The sequence below is a fragment of the Larus michahellis genome, chromosome 3, assembly GCF_964199755.1.
Source record: "Larus michahellis chromosome 3, bLarMic1.1, whole genome shotgun sequence".
Classification (NCBI taxonomy): domain Eukaryota; kingdom Metazoa; phylum Chordata; class Aves; order Charadriiformes; family Laridae; genus Larus; species Larus michahellis.
Genome location: NC_133898.1, coordinates 6,344,751 through 6,362,822, shown reverse-complemented (window position 1 = coordinate 6,362,822; position 18,072 = coordinate 6,344,751). Strand labels below are relative to the sequence as shown.

Below are 18,072 nucleotides of genomic sequence, written 5' to 3'. Positions count from 1 at the left end.
TGCCCTCCCGGTTACCCAAGAGCTACTGGTGGAATGAAGAAGCTCTGGGCAATCTTCATCTCCCTCAGGACCTTCTAAGGTCTGGAGTGCATTCAGTGTCCTGTCTAGACCATCCCAACAAGGACAGTCTTGGGGCAGCTTCTTCAGTATCTCCTTGCCCTGCAGAGACTTTAGTATGCATATACAGGATCATGAAGAGGACAAAACACAGTATTAACCTATAAATAGATTTGTCCAGTGACCATTGCACCGAACTCATTTAGTCATTAACCACTTCACATTTCAAACTCGGACTTTTCCTCTGAAAAGGAAGCACCTTCAGTTCTATTGAAAATAATTTTATCTCAGAACTGAAGATAGGTATTGCCAAACTTGACAAAGAAATGTCAAAAAAAAAAAAAGAAGTAAAAAATGTCAAAAAAAAAGTCAAAAAAAAGAAAAAACCAGAAAGGGGTAGGAAGACAAAAATAAGGTGAAGAAAATAATTTTACACTCAGAGGTGCAAGCTCCTATTCAGAAAGCAGCTATTCAGGGGCTCCATCATTAGGATAATTCCTAATCACCTACCATTTGGTAATTTTTGATCAGCGTTACTCAGACTTCTCAGAAAGGCAGCAGATCTTCATTCAGCACTGAATGAACATAATAGCTACCACATTTTCTACATAGATCATTCAAATGTACGATGAAAAACAACTCTTCCTTAACAGAATTATCATATCAACAATAAAGACAATATGCCATGTGTCCTGGTTTGAGGAAGGACTCCACGACACCATGGTTTAGGTCACCTGTGATCTTGCTACTTGAAATCACACAAATTATAATCATTACACTTGGCTTAATCAAACATTAATTACATCAGGTAAAGATATTTTGCAGTACAGAAGTGAAAACCAGAAAGCTGTTTTAAAGCCAGGGTGATAATACATAAGTCAAACTCTCACTAACAAATACCCTAAGTAAGCTGTAACTCCAAATTCAGCTGACATACTTTGTCTTCAAAAAGAACGTTGCAATTTTGGGGTCACACTAGTGCCATGATTTATTTGGAGAATCAGAATCAGGTTTGCATAATGAATCTCATCTATGGGGTTAGAGACACCAATTTAAATACTTGTACATGTGTTTTCTTATCATGTATAAAGAACACTGGAAAAGCCTATTTAACTCAAACAAAAAAGGAAACAAAGCAAAAAGGAATGCCAAGTTCCAGTAAATTTAAAGAATTGTACAGTTTTCATGTCAACATGCCTAACTTACGCATCTTTCAAAAAAATGTTTTTAGCATCTGTCAATGTTTCGTCATCAATCCGTTTATTTCCTAGTTGAAAAGAACAAACATAAAATACCAATCACCATAACCAATCATGTCATCACCAATTTCTTTACACCTTTAGGTCACACACACAAAAAGTAAGTATATGCTGCTTTCAGAGATGTTGAGCTCTGGAGGAAAGGTAGGTTATTTTCATAGTAGAACCCGACTACAGCTTTTATACATCGAGCATAATATTATCCCTGTAAAAGATTACATTCAAAGCATTTTCTACAGATAAGAAATTTACATATTTAAATAACCTGTTTTCAAAATACTGTAGCTAATGACTTTGTGGACATTTATTAACGTAAGTACCTTGCTGCTCTTCTTCCTCTTCTTCACTAGATGAAGCCAAATAAGCTTGAAAATCCATGTCAAGGAGTTCCTCTTTTTTGAAAGTTCTGCTAAGTGATGTTACTCGTTCATGATCTGTCTCATCCCATGTGATATCTACCTTAAAAATAAGAATGCCACTTGTAGAAGCTGAAACACTAAAATTAAACACTATAAGTCTGTCTTTTTAGGGAAAATTATTTGATACCTTCCATTTATGAAGCAATGTAAAACTGTTACTAATGTTCTCCACAACAGTTAGCTATAATAACCGTTTCCTAAAATAAATGTAATTACAACTTTTTGGAATTTGTTCTACAATGAGTTTCAAGGAGCTTTAACTATACAAAAGAATGAAGAAGTCTCCTCATGCATTGAAGGGTTCTGTAACAGCAGGTCACACAACGTGAAACCTCTATAAGCCAAATTTCCTTTGTGGCAGCAGATACTGGTGTTGAAGCAGCCACCAACTGCTCTCCTTTCCTCTTCCAGCAGGAACTCATTCCTGGAATCACAAGTGAATTGCAATGGGGACAATGAAAGTGTTTGCGCAACTGTACCCTCAACCGGAAGATGAAGCAGATCCGACTGAAAAATGATCCAGCAGAAACTACTTATTTCTCAACTAATCACCACTCCAATCTGGTTCACTTCATGGCCAGATGAAAGTTCTGGCCGTCACATAAGACGGCGCAGGAATGAATAGCTACAAGGAGGCGAAGCAACTGTTTAAGCCTGGCACGACCACCAGAAAGGCTGTTGTTGAGCTACACATAAATACCCATTTTAGGCAAATTAGAAGATTTAACTGTGAATAACAAAGTAATTCCATGTGCAACTTGTAATAGAGGTATAATGAGGTCAAAATGTAGTGTAACAAAGAAGCCGAATCTCTTTTAAAATCTAGAACTCAAGCTTATTTATGGGGTTGCAACTTGGGTCTCTGTAACATGCTTAAAATCTTTGAATATGCTTGATGTCTTTATTTTGAAATGGTGAAGATAATCAGGAATCTTTCCCCTACGGCTTATATAATTTATAAGCTGACAATAAAACTAAATGAATTAGAAAAACATCACAAAAACATTGTAAAGATACCTTTGATGTCCCCATAGCAGCAGATGTGAAGTACTTTGGCTTATATGCAGCTACGTTCACTTCTGAGGCTACATCTTTTGGCTTATCATCAAATGTAACATTATCTGGAATAAATCTTAAAGGCAAATAAAACATGTTATTATTCAAATACACTGGGAAATTTCATAGTATAAACAGTCTAAGCTTTTCATGAATATCGTACATCAGCACAAAAGAATTCACTAAAATAAAAAGTTGGTAAGCCCAAAAAGGAAAGAAAAGACATGGACAAGTACTCCACACATGAAAGACTAACTGTCGAGCTTCTGCACATCCACTCCACAGGTTTTTGATCTATAACACCATCATGTTGGGCAACTAAACTAAATGACTTTAAGTCTAGTATTAGCAGCGTCAGAGGTGGTTTTTTGGGTGTTTTTGTTTGTTTTAAGAATCACCTATTCAGGAAGCTTAACGTTAAAAATTCAAAAGAAAAAAGTGAATAAAATAGAATTTGGAAACAGATAAAAAAATTCAAAACATTTTAGGAAAGCCTGATACATCTTTAACATTACAATTAGTAGGGAAAAAAAATATTAAAAGAGCAAATTCACGTGTAACAACAGAAGAAGTTAGATTAAAAAAACCAAACCCTTTGAACACTACATGAGAAATTGCTTGGGGTTTTTGTATGTGTTTTTTTTTTTTAATCACTACAAATGTAATCTGATGAATACTATTCAACATTAAAATTTAATAAAGTAGAAGATTAGGAAAAGCACTGGAGAATTTTAAACAGCTGTGTCTGTTGTAAAACATTATCTTTCTATGTTTAAAAGCATGAAAAGTTACATGTTCATTTGGCAGAGATCATCTTCTCCAGAAGGGTTCAAAGCAAATTAATGAAGCTCCTCCAGAAAACGACTAAAAGCAAAAAAACTTATCTTTCACTGACTTCCAACAGTGCCCGTAACACGAGACCCAGCAGACAAAGCCAGCTTCTGTCAAAACTCGTTATGATTTAGTAACCTCTCTTCTGCTCAGACCAGGCGGCTTTTTTGTAACAAAAGGAAAGACTAACAATAAACTATAATTTAAAATTCTTTCTTTCCCAAACGTGACTTTTGAAACATTAGAGCTTCCAGCCCATTCATAGGGGCTAGCATAGTAATCTATTGCAGCTTCTTGACAACAGCAGCAATATTCTTGCCCGGTGGTAAACAATCCTGAAAAAAAGTCACTTCTGGACCCCTGGGGAAGATGGGACGAGTAGCAGTATGTTGTTTTGTTTTCTAATTCATACAACTTTACTTAATCGCACCAAAAGGTTGAAGATGCAACCAGAACATTTCACCTGACTTCTCTGAGAATAATCTCTCTATGCAGAGATCCCCTCAAACTTTTCATAGTCCAGTAAAAATGTTCAAAAGGAAAAAAAAAAAAAAAGAATCAAAGGGAAACGTAACAACTCACCGGATGCCTGATTTATTTACATATCTCATTTTGCTTACAGAATAAAGACAATATTACTCCACGTTATTTTAAATTGGCTTTAATTCTCCCTCCCATCCCTGGCTCAACAAGTAAGAAAGTCACCACTGGAGTTACCTCAGGTCTATAAAAGAGCAGCTACTTTCAAATTCCAATCCGTCGCATTCCTCATAAATTTTATTAGCTGTTTCAGGAGAATCACATTCTACAACCGCATAGAAGTACTTCAGTCGCTTAAATTGATACTCCCTCAGTTTTTCCCTATAAAGCCTGCAAAAGTAGAAAACACCACAACGAGGTAAGCTGGCTTTAACAACTTTTCAATTGCAAAATATTTTAATTCAACTCATTAAAAATATGCACCATTCAAACACCCTCCTAATCTTAAAATAAGATCAGATGTTAAACAGCATGAAGTTCCACCAGTATCTATTTGGTTTTACTCAAGTCAAAAGACTAATTCACACAGTTTTATTAAGTGCACACTTTCTGTATCTGACTCTGCTTTCCACAGGCGTTTTAAGGTTAGAGCAGGGCACAGAACAGCGTATTTATATGCCCCTGTGCAAGCCACAGAAAGTAGTATTTAATGTTTGCAATTATCCTGGCTCCTAACAAGGCCGATGAAAAGGATGTTCATACATAAAAGTACGTGTTAAGAACGTAAAAGAAACTGGGAGACTGTAAGGACAGCATTGCAGATGGTTATGCAAGAAAGAGGCAGTGTAGGATGCCAAAGAGAGATCACAGAGCTGAGGTCGTGTCCTGTGAATTTAAAGGCTACGTACACAGGTACCACTGAGGTATCTCCGGGACATCCGGATTTCTGTCTGTTGTATTACAGGTGCTCTAGAGCCCACCGAGCAGTAAATCTAACACTTCAGGATGCACCTTGGTGCACACAGTGAAGCTGACTTCAGAATGCACTGTAAGTTCATCATACGCTTCCCTGATGCACTAAAGACTTTCTTCAAAGGGATCTACACTTATTTTAGAAGCATACAGATTTTCTAAATGTAAGGCAGTCTAGTGGGATGCATTATACAAAAGTAGCCCCAGTCAGCCTGACAAACATCTGGAAATTCTGGAAAACTATAAAAGCAAAACCTCTCAAGTTCCATACAGACAACGCTTTCAAGCAGAACAAAAGGCAAAAAAAGAAAAAAAGACATGCCTGAAGAAGCCTGGACAATGGTAGGCCTGATGAGCTCAGCCTGGTAAGCCAGGGCTGCTGCTGGTGGCATTCAAGAAATCTCAATCTGGGAATTCTTGGCCTAAATTAAGGTCCCTGTTGGTTACGCAGATAAAAATTTTGACAGTAAGCAACAAAGGGAGTTTACTGCAGGGATGGCAATTCATAGAGGAGAAATGCCACGTCAAGCTCAACAAGTGTCAGGCATTTGTTCCATTTATTATTCCAATGAGCTACACAATAACAATTTTGAACTCAATTATCAACAAGCTGATTTTCTCAAGTTTCATTATAATGCATTTATTCAATGCATTGACAATGAAGCAGGGTCAGCTGTAAAACATCCTTTGAAAAAGCTATAAAATTAAGGCATCCACCGGAGCCTTCCACATACAAAATTCTGAAAACAAGAGTTGATTGGGACTTTCACTGAGAATTACGCTTTCACTAGGTGTTATCTCTCTCATTTGAAGATTAAGTTAGTACCCATCATTCTCTGTGGTATCCTCTGGAAGATCAAATAGTTCCACAGGTCCTTTTTGTTCTTCCTCTTTCAATCTCTCTTTTCCAAACTCTGAAGGATAAATCTACAAATGCAACACAGAAGTAAATTTTTAGCTGTACCAACTAAGAAAAAAATATCTCACCAAGCCTTTTAGACTTTATCTTTTTTCTCTAAAATCAGTAAAGGGATCAATTCCATAAACTTTAATACCCTCTTAATTTTAATTTACGGAAAAGACAGTAGAATAAACAAACTGCCTGTTAGGAATATTTTTGAGACAGATGAAGAACAAGAGCCCTGACTTCATTCATTTCACATGGCCCTTTTCAGAAAGGATTATTTGCCTAACATTTCTCTAACAACGCGGTCTCTCCCTACTAGCACTTAGAGCCAACCTCATAAAAACGAGAAGTTAGTATCTTGGGGATTTAACTCCACCACACACATGCCCCTTGCTGAAAAGCAGCAGGTGTTTTTTTCTAACACAGCAAATTAAATTGCAACATAGTTTCACACTTATGTTAATATCTCTTTTGGTTCTTCTACAGAAATGTCTGTCTCTGTTCTTATTTTGTAGTCTTTTGGAATTTTTATTTTTTTTTTTCCAGTAAAATCCAGTACTTCTTTTAGAAATCAGGTCTTACCTTAACTGAAAATATTGTTCCTCCTTTGGGTGTGAAAGAATTAAATAGAGCCAGCAAATCCTTAGCCTTCAATCTATCCCAATCCATATTACAAACTGCCAATCTACTTGTAATCTGAATAGAGAGAGGAAAAAAGAAAAAAAAAAGAAGGACATAAAAGTTCATAGGTTTAATTCCTGACTGCTACGGGGAATATGCAATTCCCTTGCAACTATCCTTGGCAAAAATCAAAGTCATCAACAAACTCTGCTGAAAAAATAAAAGAAGCATTTTCCTCAAGACTTTGTTCCACTTAAGGTCAGAAGCAGCAATCACCAGAGCAGATAAAAAGGACATAAATAGTGAAGCACCACAGAGTGGACTGCACCAGTCACAGATTTGTGCAAGTACTGTGATTTCTTGTTTACTAGTTGTGCTCAGTTTTGAAGTCCTAATTCACTGTCTAATGATTTCTTAAAGTACAAGTTAAAAAATTAAACTAAAAAAGTGAAAAGATCATTAATGAACAAAAGCAGCGCTATTTAAATTCTGCTTGTTCTTTCACTTACGGACAGCTTATCTATCTACAGGTAAGCGTCTACTTAAGAGGGAAAAGGAGACACTAGTGAAAACTGCAAGCCTCATTCTCTGCCAATTTCATCATCATGTGCACTCTCGAATCAAAAGGCTGAAAAACCTTTATGGAAAACACTTCCAAAAAACATTTCATAGATGAAGGTCTGTAATGAACTCACAACAGCGTACATTTCCGAGTTTGTCATGTAGCAACTTTTCACATGCAGAAGTATTGTTACCTCATCTCCACGAGGGGCATCTTTATCCAGCTCGCGCCATGAATGCTCTATCTCTGGCTCCTTTGGAAATAGTTCATTTAAATCCTCATCATCATCTGAGCTCGTTTCAACGTTCCCAATGCCTCTAGCTAGATCGGGCCCACTATCGCTTTCTTCATCATCTTCTGAATCACTCTCATCTTCGCCTGTTTCCCCGTCATCTTCTGGCTCCTCTTCCTCGCCTGTTTCCCCATCATCTTCTGGCTCCTCTTCTTCCAATTCTGCACACTCAGAATCATCACTTGCAGAAATTTCTTCCTCTAATTGGCTTTTACTGATGTCATGTTGATCACAGGTGTCTGCATATACAGTCAGCGAAAGACAAACATCAGGTATCTATTTTTATGTTATAATTACATATGATCCTTCACAAATATGAAAAAACCCTCAGATTTACAGAACATCTGAAACAAAGAACGATGCAGGAACAAATTACATGAGGAAAGTGCAAAAAACATAAATCATCAGTATTGGGTTGTCTAATCTATTGCTCTTTAGGCCCAATTGTATTATCAACCTCAAACTCTGAGAACACGTTATTTTGTTATTCTATTTATATGTTTAGAATCAACAGGCAGAAATCAGATTTCAGTAATGTGGACTATAAGCATGCATAAGCACTATAAAGAAAATTTTTCTTCAAGTCACCTGTTCCCTCTAATGCCCTCATATTAATGGCTTGGCGCTGCCACCCTTACACTTTCAGTCAACAAATGCTGAAGCCTTCATGGTATCAGACCTTATATTTGATATTCAGTTTGATAAATAATGCATACGCTACCATACGTTTTACTTTTCTAACCACCCTACTAACAATTTCAGCTCCAACAATTAAAAGGACATGGATGCTCACAATCCTACTGAAGAATCAGCCCTGATTCCGTAAGAGCTGACCAACTCCAATTCTTCAGCAATGCTGAATCTGAGTCAGTCAGCTATTTTATGACCGATCTTGTGAAAGATTTTCCATGAATTAAATAAAAGCAACAACATCCAAGTAAACACACCAAGTGCTAGCTGTTATTTCAACAACTAACCTGATTCTTTTATTTTTCCTCCTGTGGAGCCATCCCTCCCGGGAGCTTTAGCTGATTTAGTACCACTTGGTTGTGAAGACTTTTGCTTGTTTTGAATTAAAATTGATCTTCCTCCTGATGCATCTTCTTGCTTGTTATTCTCTTTGTGTAAAAGGCCCTTGTTTCTCTGAGAGCGATCAATTTCCGTTGCAGTTTTCTTAGAGGCCTCTTTCAAGTTGAATTTAGATGTAGCTTTTTGTCCTTCATTTTTAAGGTCATCTAGTTTTGTCACCACTTCACATGTTTGGTCCACCTCTTGTTTGTTTATTTTGCTCTTGTCCCTAGGGACACCATCAGAAAGCAGTTTTGCAGAATCTGCTTGTCCTTTAGGTTTACCTTTTTTTTTCTTTTTTTTCTTTTCAGTATGCTCTTTACTATCACTTTCTGAAAGATCAGAGTCAGATTCTGACAGGGCATAAAATTTCCTGAGGTTCTCTGTAGAAGTATAGTTAACAGGGCGACCTCTTTTATCCACTGTATATTTCAGCTTAAACTTCTTGTCATGAAACATAGCTCGGAATCGTTTGTCAATCTTGACTTTACGTTCTTTTTCCGGCATCTCCCAAAATCTGGGATCCCTCGTAATGCGGCTAAACCGCCCATCGCTCAGTATTTCCTCTTGAGATGACATTTTTGATGCTGTTGAAGACTTGGCCATCTACAATATGGAAAAAGAACCAAAAAAACCCAGACTTCTGATTAAAAATCAACTGATTAACATAGACTGAGACAAATAATTGAGAAAAATTAAAGAATTACACAAAGCTAGATTTCTGACTTACACCTAAAAAGTTCTTTCCAAAAGCACATATGGCAATTTGAATGAGCTACAAATAATCCTATAGCTATCCCAGTCTTAACTATACATCTTAGCTTCCTACGATAAGCATATACAGCTATAAAGACCACACCGGCTGCAGATACCGCCTTCAATGATCACATATCAATCCCGAGCAGAACTTTGAAGAGTTTCACCATCAGCCAGACCTCAGACCCGCACTTCCCACAGGACTAGGGTATTTCACGTTTTAAAGCACCGCTTAGGAAGGAATTCAGCAAGGCCGCGAGCGTTCCGGCCGGCTCAGGCCAGCACTACCGGCAGCTCCGCCACAGGCGGAGGCCAAGCGCGGCCCAGCCGCACCACAGCCTTCCCCGCTCCCGGAGGCGGACAAGGCCCTAGCGAGGAGCCCCGCCCGCAATACCCAGCCGCGCCGAGCCCACCGACCGTTAATGGCGACCACCTCCTCCCCACCGCCCGGCTGCGCTCCCTCACGCGGAGGCCCCACAACCCACTTCCGGCGGCGCGACGGCGGCCGCGGCAGGACAAACCGCTCCTGGCCAATTAGACGGTGCGGTCGGCGGAAGGTCGGGGGACTTCCCGCGCGTGCGCCGGGCGCGCGCCTGAGGCGATGGCGGCGGCCGTTGGGGCGGGAGCCCTGAGGGGACCTGTCCGCTCCCTCCTGTGGGCGGGCTGGGGCGGGGGGTGTCGTCGGTTATGGGCCCCCTCAGGACGATCCCCAGCGGCCGACGCTTCGTCGGGCTCGGGTGCGCTGAGCCCCTTCGACCGGCGGCTGAAGCGGAAACAGAAGAACTGGGCAGCGCTGCAGGCCGAGCCCGCCAAGTGCGACTACCTGCGGGAGGAGGTGGGGGCGGTGGCTGGCGGCCCGGGGTGGGCCCCCTTGGCGAGGAGACTGTGGGGGAACCGCCGGCAGGGGAGGGGAGTGATGGCGATGCCCCGCGGCGCTGACCGGCGGGCTTTTCCCCTAGGTCGGCAGCAGGATGGCGGACAGGGTGTTTGACATCCCCAGGTAAGCCTCGCCGCGAGGGGGAGCGGGGCACCGCTCCCTATCCCACACGCTTCTCAGCGGCTTGCAGGGTCATGGGCAGGGGAGGCGACCCTCGGGAGGAAACGCTGGTTTGCGAGCGCCTTTCTCTGCGCTTTCCACTAGCGGTGACCACAGAAGGATGCTCGATGTGTTTAGTTCGAAAAGACTTTTAGAAACGAGCAGACAAAACTTAACGTCATCTAAACCTTAAAGCAGCTTAAGTCTTAATTATGTTTTATGTTGCTAAACTTACCCTTTAGAACGTTTCCTATTGCTTTGGATGTTGGCTCTGGAAGAGGTTACATAGCTCAACATTTAACCAAGGTACTGGCTCTTTATAGTTAAAAGTGTTTAAAATAAGCATGTATTTATTCCTGTGTTTTCAAATAGGGCTCTATTATAACTTAAAACAGTCCTCTGAATCTTAGTGAGGTGAATCTCTTTTCCTAAAATCTGTAGCCACAGCCCAAAGACATGTGTTGTGCAGGCTGTTACTCCATGTTGTCCCTGAAGACTAGACACATAGTAGCGCAAGGGAGGCTATCTGTTATGTTGCAGTTAACCTTCAGTCTTGAGTAGGGAGATGCATCTTTTTTGATCAGCCTTTGTTGGATGCACTTAGTTGTTAAAGACCAGTATCTTTATGGAGACTTCTAAACAGTGAACAATCTACCCTTCGTAAACCATGCCGTAAATAAAGGTACTTCATTGGCTATTAATCCATGGTTTATAAGCTGACTGAATTTATACCTAAAAATGCAGAATGTGTTTTTTGTTAGTGTTCCTACCTCAGCTGTTCTCCCTGGGAGCAATTACCAAGTATTATGCTGGGGGTAAAATGCTTTCTGCTTTATGTAAAGTTTTATCAAGTGTTAAGGAGATTGCGTCCAACTTAATATAAATGTGTGTAAGCATTCCAAAAAATGACTTAATGTTAACTTATAAAACAACTTAAATATTTGATAGACTTTTAAAATTTTATTTCAGGAAACAGTTGAAAAACTTATTCAAGTTGATATTGCAGAGAATGCTTTAGTAAGTAGCTTTCTGCATGCTAATGTGCTTCAATTCCATAATTGGAATTCCAGAGGAAGGCAACATTTCTGATGTTATTTTTCTTCTGACCCAACATTAGAAAAATACTGTAGAATCTGAAATCCCTACATTCAATGTCGTAGCTGATGAGGAATTCCTTCCTTTCAAAGAAGATACATTTGATCTTGTTCTTAGCAGCTTAAGGTATGCATTAATTGTTTACTTACTTTTTATTTTTTCGTTAAAAATGTTAAATAATGTTACTTGAGAGTAACTTTAAGGAGAAAAAAGAGAGAAAGATAAATAATCCATTAAACAGCAGTAAGTCATGTACTTGCTTATTTAGTATGAGTATACGCGGGGAAAAACTGCTGTTCTGATGGTTCTTATGTTTTGTTTGTTTTTCTTCAAAACACATGTAGCTTCTCTCTTTCCTGCAGTTTGACTAACTAGTTTCCAGGACTTGCATCTTCTCAGCTTCAAAAAAAACCCCACCAAACTCAAAAACCTATTTATATAAACTCTAATTTTTATTTGGTATCACTTTTAGGCAAGCACTTCAGGACTCTCGCAGCTTGAGAAATTAGTTTTTTGCTTTGGCTTCTGAAACATACTTGGATGATGTAACAGTTATTTGCATTCCCTAAATTTTACCTAATGTGCAATTATAAAATGTGCACTTCTGTTATTTCAGTTTACATTGGGTGAATGACCTTCCTAGAGCTTTTAGAGAGGTAAGAAACCGTTTTTTAATACTAAAAGTCAACACTTGCCATTACTTGTATTGAGAGTGCTCTACATTTCCAGGTCTTCTTTAAATAGGAGGCACAGAACTTGCTCATGTTGCACACAAGTATTTTTGGAAGTTCGAGGAGCATCAGTTGATATTTCTACTAATTTACTGTCTCAAATAAATTTGGAATAAATGACTGTGAAACATGTTTGTATAATATTTTATAGTCTCAACAGCTGAGATCAAGGTAATTAATGTAAACTGAGGCAATGGTATTGATTTTTATTGTGTGTTAGCTCTTCCTGCTTCTAGTACAAGAATTTTCTAAATCTCCAGAACTGGTTTATGGAACATGCGTTATTTTTGTGTCTCGGCTATTTATTTTGAAATGCAACTTTAATCAGGTAAAGGCTTTGTGGTTTTTGAAATGAAGCAAATGCTTGTTGAGGACAGAAAACTGAAACTGTTACTGGAAAAATCTGATTTTGGATTATTTCAGGCTCTTCCTGCAGGTGAAAACTTTCTTCAAATCAGCTAACTTTGGAGCAAGAGCAAGGGATATTTTAACCAGTTTGCTGTTTTTTCATTTACTTCGAATTGGTCAGTCATTACAGTGCAATTCTATCACCTTTTGGTATGAATAGGAGTATGCTGCTGTTATGGAAATAATAATAGAAATCAGAATGGCTTCAGTGCTTAAAAAAAAATCTTGGAAAGAAATATATCATTTTCACTAGAATTTAAGTGGTTTATGGAGTGTCAAATATTTTTACTGCCACAGTAAAAATAACCGAGGCATTATAATGACCCACAAAGGGGAGGGGACTGGGGTTCTTGGCCAGCTTTCATTGTGAATGTTCATTTCCTACTTTGGGACCACTGGCTTTAACGGAACTGCCTTCAACTGCTTAAATTTCAATTAAAGGCTTCTTTATTAGCATAGAAAAGGTAGCTTGATTAATAATTTAAAAACACTTTAAAAGAATTTTGTTTCAAATCAGTAAGGTAAGCAGTTTGAAGCTTTTGCTGTCTTATTAGCCTGATCACGGAATATGACTCTTCTGGGTATCTAAACCAGAAATCATTGCCAATTTTTAAGGAAAAAAGAAAGCCTGCGTTTATTGGCCTCCTCAGTAGGAAGGAGGCTAGGACTTACTAGACAAGCAAGCAGTTTGTCAGCCTTGGTCTTTGAGTCATGATATCACTCTTCTGTCTAGTAAAAAATAAGTGGGGGTAGGCCTAATAAGAATTGCATTACTCTATTGTGCGTTAAGAAGTGCAAAGATCACTACTGGAAACAAAGGCTTCCATTTCTCTTAAATCAAGCCATTAAAAAGTATTTTTGCTGAGAAAAATACTGAGAAAGTAAAAGTAAGCAGAAGCTATCTTAATCTACCTTATTTTCGTCAGTAAAGTAATTGAGGATATTGTTTTAGGAGTATCCCATTGAAAATAGTTTTACCCAAAATTCCACAGTGTACGTTGTGTTTCTTGACTGTAAGTGTAATTTCTGGGGATTCACACTTTCTTCAGAACAAATAGTCTCTTTTCAAACAGATTATTTATCTTGCAGTGTTATGAAAAGCTGTGGCGCAGCTTGCCTTGTGGAATACAGTCAATATTAAAAATCTGCTACAACTATTATAATGATTGCTTTGCATTAAAAAAAAAAAAGTCTTAAGAACTTCTTAGTTACATAGGCTTAATAACAAAAAACTTTACTTTTTTTTTTCTGTGTTGTAGATTCACCGAGTTCTTAAACCAGATGGAGTATTCATTGGTGCAATGTTTGGGGGAGACACTCTGTATGAGCTTCGCTGCTCTTTGCAGCTAGCAGAATTGGAGAGAGAAGGGGGATTTTCTCCTCATGTATCACCATTCACTGCTGTCTCTGATTTGGGACATCTGCTGTCGAGAGCTGGCTTTAACACCCTGACTGTGGTAATTAGAAATAAGAGAACAATCAGATAGAACAATCCAGCACATCAGAGCTGCTGGTATATAAAAAAATACTATTTATGAATGCATTAGTAATGTAGTGCTTCCTTCTACATGTCATGCGCCTTGCTGAGTAAGTTTCTGAAAGAGCATGGACTGCCTCTGTTCTTGGCTTTACTGTGATTAATGAAACCAACTGAAGTGTGTCTTTGGCTACTGGCCCGGTAGAATTTGGACGGTCTTCTTAGTGAAATGTCAGAGAATGTTAGACCTGCTTGAAAAAACTTTAGACACTCTTGCTGTTTCTTCTAAACAAAGAAGAAAATAATGGCATTTCAATTAAAATTTGATTGCATTTGAGCTACTAAACAAAACTTGTAAGAAGTGTTAAGACAGTATATTCTTCTGAGAAATACGCAGTTTGAACAGAAGTGGCAGATGAATTGTCTGTTAGCAGCTCTGGAGGCTAGCGTGATGTTACTGTTTTAGCTCGATATGCTCTAAATATAAGCTTCTTAATTCTTTTAGGATACCGATGAAATTCAGGTCAACTACCCAGGGTTGTTTGAGGTTATGGAAGACTTGCAAGGCAAGTATGTACTTTGTGGAAACATTTTGTATATCAGTGGTGCAGGCACAGAAGAGTTTCACTGTGTGTTTCTTAACTCCGAATCATAGAATAGCTAGGGTTGGAAGGGACCTTTAAAGGTCATCTAGTCCAACCCCCCTGCAGTAAGCAGGGACATCTTCAACTCCATCAGGTTGCTCAGAGCCCCATCCAACCTGACCTTGAATGTTTCCGGGGGTGGGACATTTACCACCTCTCTGGGCGACCTGGGCCAGTGTTTCACCACCTTCATTGTAAAAAATTTCTTCCTGAAATATAAATAAATAAAGCTTATTGTAACAGTGGAAGGATTATGTTTTTCCTGATCTCTAGTGATTCAGGAGATCATACCTGTCAGCAGATTTGTGTTGAGAAGCAGAAGTCAAAGATTTGCTACTTTCTGGCCTGCTATGAATTTTCTGCTTCCCATGTATTCCTATTTTTTGTGAGCCTGTTCAGTGTAAACCTCTGAAAAGCCCTGAAAGGGAGACAGAAGCATATATCCCACATACTAACTTTTTCCTGTGAGCCTTCCTAAGTATCAAGACATTGAGGAAACTGATTTGGAATGAGAATAAATAGACCCTCAAATTGAAGTCTGCTGAGGAATGCAAAAAACAATTGAGATACTTAACAATTGATTTAGTATTCTGATTGCATTTGTCATGGATTGTAAAGTAGTTATTTGTGTGCAGTCAGTTGTTACTTACAGAGCAATTCAGGGCATCTTCTTACTCTGGATCAGCTGCTGAATGAAAATACAACTTTCATTCTCTGCAGAAAGTGATTAAAGATATTAGAATTGTGGTTATTTTATTTCTTATTAAAAATCTCTTGGGATAGTGATTTTGATGCTTATCTGGTTACAAAACCCAAACATATGAGTGGTGTGTCTGAATAAACAATGTACTCGTGCTTAAAATAAATTATACTAGAAAACCTGTATGTTTGAAGACTCGGGCTGAAGAAGTAATAAGTTGAAATCATTCCTAGCGATACAAACTGTAAATTGCAAAGCAGTTGCGTTAAAAGGCTTAGACTCTTCTAGGTAAGAAATTCACCTCATTATTTGTGGTATGTTGTCCTCTCTTACAGTGAGATTCAGAAGATTCTATACTTACTCTGGTTTAAGAAAAATCTGTCATTAGTGCATGACACTTAACTCATGGCGTATGCTATATCTTCTTTTTCTTAAAGCTAAAACATATTTTTAGGTATGGGGGAGAGTAATTGCTCTTGGAATAGAAAACCTCTACTACACAGGGAGACAATGTTGGCAGCTGCTGCAATATACCAAGGTAAGTATTTGAGGTGTAATGAGTTAATCTGAAATGACTTTAAGGAACTGTTTTCTATGTCTTTTTCTCTGATGTCTGTGTAAAAAAAAAAAAAAAAAAAAAAAAAAAAAAAAAAAAGGAATAAACCAAAATGCCATTATTGTGCAGATATTTTTAACCTTAATTTATAATGATAGGGTTTGAACTATTTTGATGCACCGGTATGAGATATTTTTATTGTCCCAAATCTTTCACCAAGAGTCGTTATGATGAATATGTCATACTTAGCTGTAATGTTCTGAGCACTAAGTATTTCTTAGAACTGATGTTCTATGTACCTCTTGCTTTTTTTCTCCTCTCTCTTCCTGCCCTGCCAGAAATGTACGGAAATAGCGATGGCTCAGTACCTGCCACGTTTCAGATCTACTACATGATTGGATGGAAATTCCATGAATCACAGGTAATGTGAAGCTGAACTATTTTCTGTTTGAAGGTACTTTTAAAATTACTGATGTTTTTAAAAGCTTTTTACAAAATATTTTAAGTTAAAATTAGCCCTATTTTTTTTCTCTTTGTTTTCTCTTAGGCAAGACCAGCCCAGAGAGGTTCTGCAACAGTTTCACTTGGAGATCTGGCAAAAATAGATGGACTTCTTTCAAGAGGAAAAAAATAGTTCTTCAGAAATAATAGTTGTCTTGAAGCTGCCATAAAGCTTCTCATTGCAGATAGTCTTCACTTGCCCTTATTTTGTGATGACATTCTGAAGTGGTGATAATCTTCATGCAAGAGGATTTTGTTTTCTTTTTTACTGCCTGTGCTATATCAGCTGTGTAAAATGCTGGGGTTTTTTTGTTTCTAGAGAAATATGTCAGCAGTATTCTAAGTGAATATATGCTTTCCCAACTTTTGATTAAATTGCTATTCTCAAATGTAATGCCTCTTCCAGTATTTCAGTATCACAGACCGCTCCAGGTATGATTTGCAGGTGTTGAGTGTGTATATCACCCTGCGTTGCTTTTGAATTATTCCTTAAGGGTGGTAGATCGTAGTAAAGAATAGTACTTGGTGGCAAGTGTGTTATAAGACATACTGTAAGAGAAAATATCAGCAAATACACAGATCTAACTTAGTATGTTTTTGTGGGTTGCAATGTTGGCTGCTTTGTTGTAGCTTTAACAGAATGTACGTATCGTGATTTGACTTAATTTACTGAAAGAAGCAGCAAGCAGAAGAATCACCTAGTACTTGGGTGGATACGTTTCAAATTAACTAGTTAGCTTAGAATTGGCATTCTTTGGAGTTGCTACTCTTTTGGAGTTCCAAAAGAGTTCCAAGGCATTTTTTAACCTGTTTTTTTTAATAGCATTTAAAACATCAAAACTATTAAAATAACACTCGTGCGTTACTTTCTATGTTTCTACCATCAGAGTCTGAAAAGCATGAAGTATACTTTTTTTTCTCCTTAGCTGTGCCATGGAGCTATGACTTTTCCTGTATCTAACTGCATTACCAGAAATTGATAGTAGTTACAAATATGGCCCATTAACCTGAGGTGTTTAGAAAAAATAATCTACCCAGTGATTTCTCTTGATAGAGAACAGTAGAGAGGAAAAGCATGAAGAATATATAGTCAGGTTTACTGCTCAATCAGTTTTGTCATTGTACCTAGGTGTTTTATCAATGCTGGTGAAAGGAAAGCTTCTTTAGGCTTGTTGTAAGAAGATTATCCAGCAGGTGGAGTTTGACAGAATGGTGAGGCACAGACCAAATAGGCAAGGTAGGAAGAAGCCTTTGTATTCTGTCAGGGATTATTGAATTATGATTCTAAAATAAATACAGATATTAAGGTTACCTCCTAGTGCTTAACCAATACTCAATTTTCAACATAACAGAAATGCTGTGTAAAAAGAAACTATTCATCCAGTATTCAGCTGACTAGAAGATCAATTTAAGGGTCTAATTTTGGGGTTTATTGAGTTTACCAGGCTTTGATTTAAATAAGAAATGGGCAGAGGATGTACAAAACATCCTGATAAGGGGGGAAGGAATCTTCTGTCCTGCATTTGCTTACACGCCTAATGTATTATTAATTCAAGGAAAATTAGTTCATCTTTCATTTTCCTTGGAAAAGAAGAGGAACCCTCCTGGAAAAAGGGGGAGAGGCTATAAGTGGCCTGAAAACCT

General features: G+C 38.2%; 2 protein-coding genes across 7 annotated transcripts in view; one reads left to right on the top strand and one right to left on the bottom strand.

Moving 5' to 3' along the window:
• ESF1 (ESF1 nucleolar pre-rRNA processing protein homolog) overlaps positions 1-9,771 on the bottom strand; it is a 31,923-nt gene extending 22,152 nt beyond the window's left edge. The window contains exons 1-8 of one of the 2 annotated variants that reach the window (XM_074578440.1): positions 9,698-9,771; positions 8,434-9,130; positions 7,358-7,695; positions 6,564-6,677; positions 5,901-6,001; positions 4,340-4,492; positions 2,753-2,867; positions 1,637-1,775 (exon numbers count right to left, since the gene is read on the bottom strand). In XM_074578440.1, coding sequence (XP_074434541.1) covers positions 1,637-1,775; positions 2,753-2,867; positions 4,340-4,492; positions 5,901-6,001; positions 6,564-6,677; positions 7,358-7,695; positions 8,434-9,130 — 1,657 coding nt within the window. In that variant the 5' untranslated portion in view covers positions 9,698-9,771. Of the gene's footprint in view, positions 1-1,636; positions 1,776-2,752; positions 2,868-4,339; positions 4,493-5,900; positions 6,002-6,563; positions 6,678-7,357; positions 7,696-8,433; positions 9,131-9,459; positions 9,478-9,697 lie in introns of those variants that run through there. The other variant, XM_074578441.1, reaches the window with a different exon arrangement.
• A 70-nt stretch (positions 9,772-9,841) lies between these two features.
• NDUFAF5 (NADH:ubiquinone oxidoreductase complex assembly factor 5) lies at positions 9,842-17,739 on the top strand. 5 transcript variants are annotated; one of them, XR_012585908.1, is made up of 11 exons: positions 9,847-10,115; positions 10,240-10,280; positions 10,559-10,622; positions 11,286-11,333; positions 11,434-11,537; positions 12,028-12,067; positions 13,810-14,007; positions 14,533-14,593; positions 15,809-15,909; positions 16,266-16,348; positions 16,475-16,822. XR_012585908.1 is itself a non-coding variant. In XM_074578442.1 (11 exons), exons 1-11 carry the CDS (start codon positions 9,882-9,884, stop codon positions 16,559-16,561), a joined length of 1,044 nt encoding a protein of 347 aa, XP_074434543.1. In that variant the 5' UTR covers positions 9,847-9,881; the 3' UTR covers positions 16,562-17,739. The 5 variants fall into 5 exon arrangements, 2 of the variants coding, with proteins under 2 accessions (XP_074434545.1, XP_074434543.1); XR_012585907.1 differs by having other exon boundaries at positions 14,533-14,597; positions 15,826-15,909; XR_012585909.1 differs by having other exon boundaries at positions 14,533-14,597.
• The last annotated feature ends 333 nt before the right edge of the window (positions 17,740-18,072 follow it).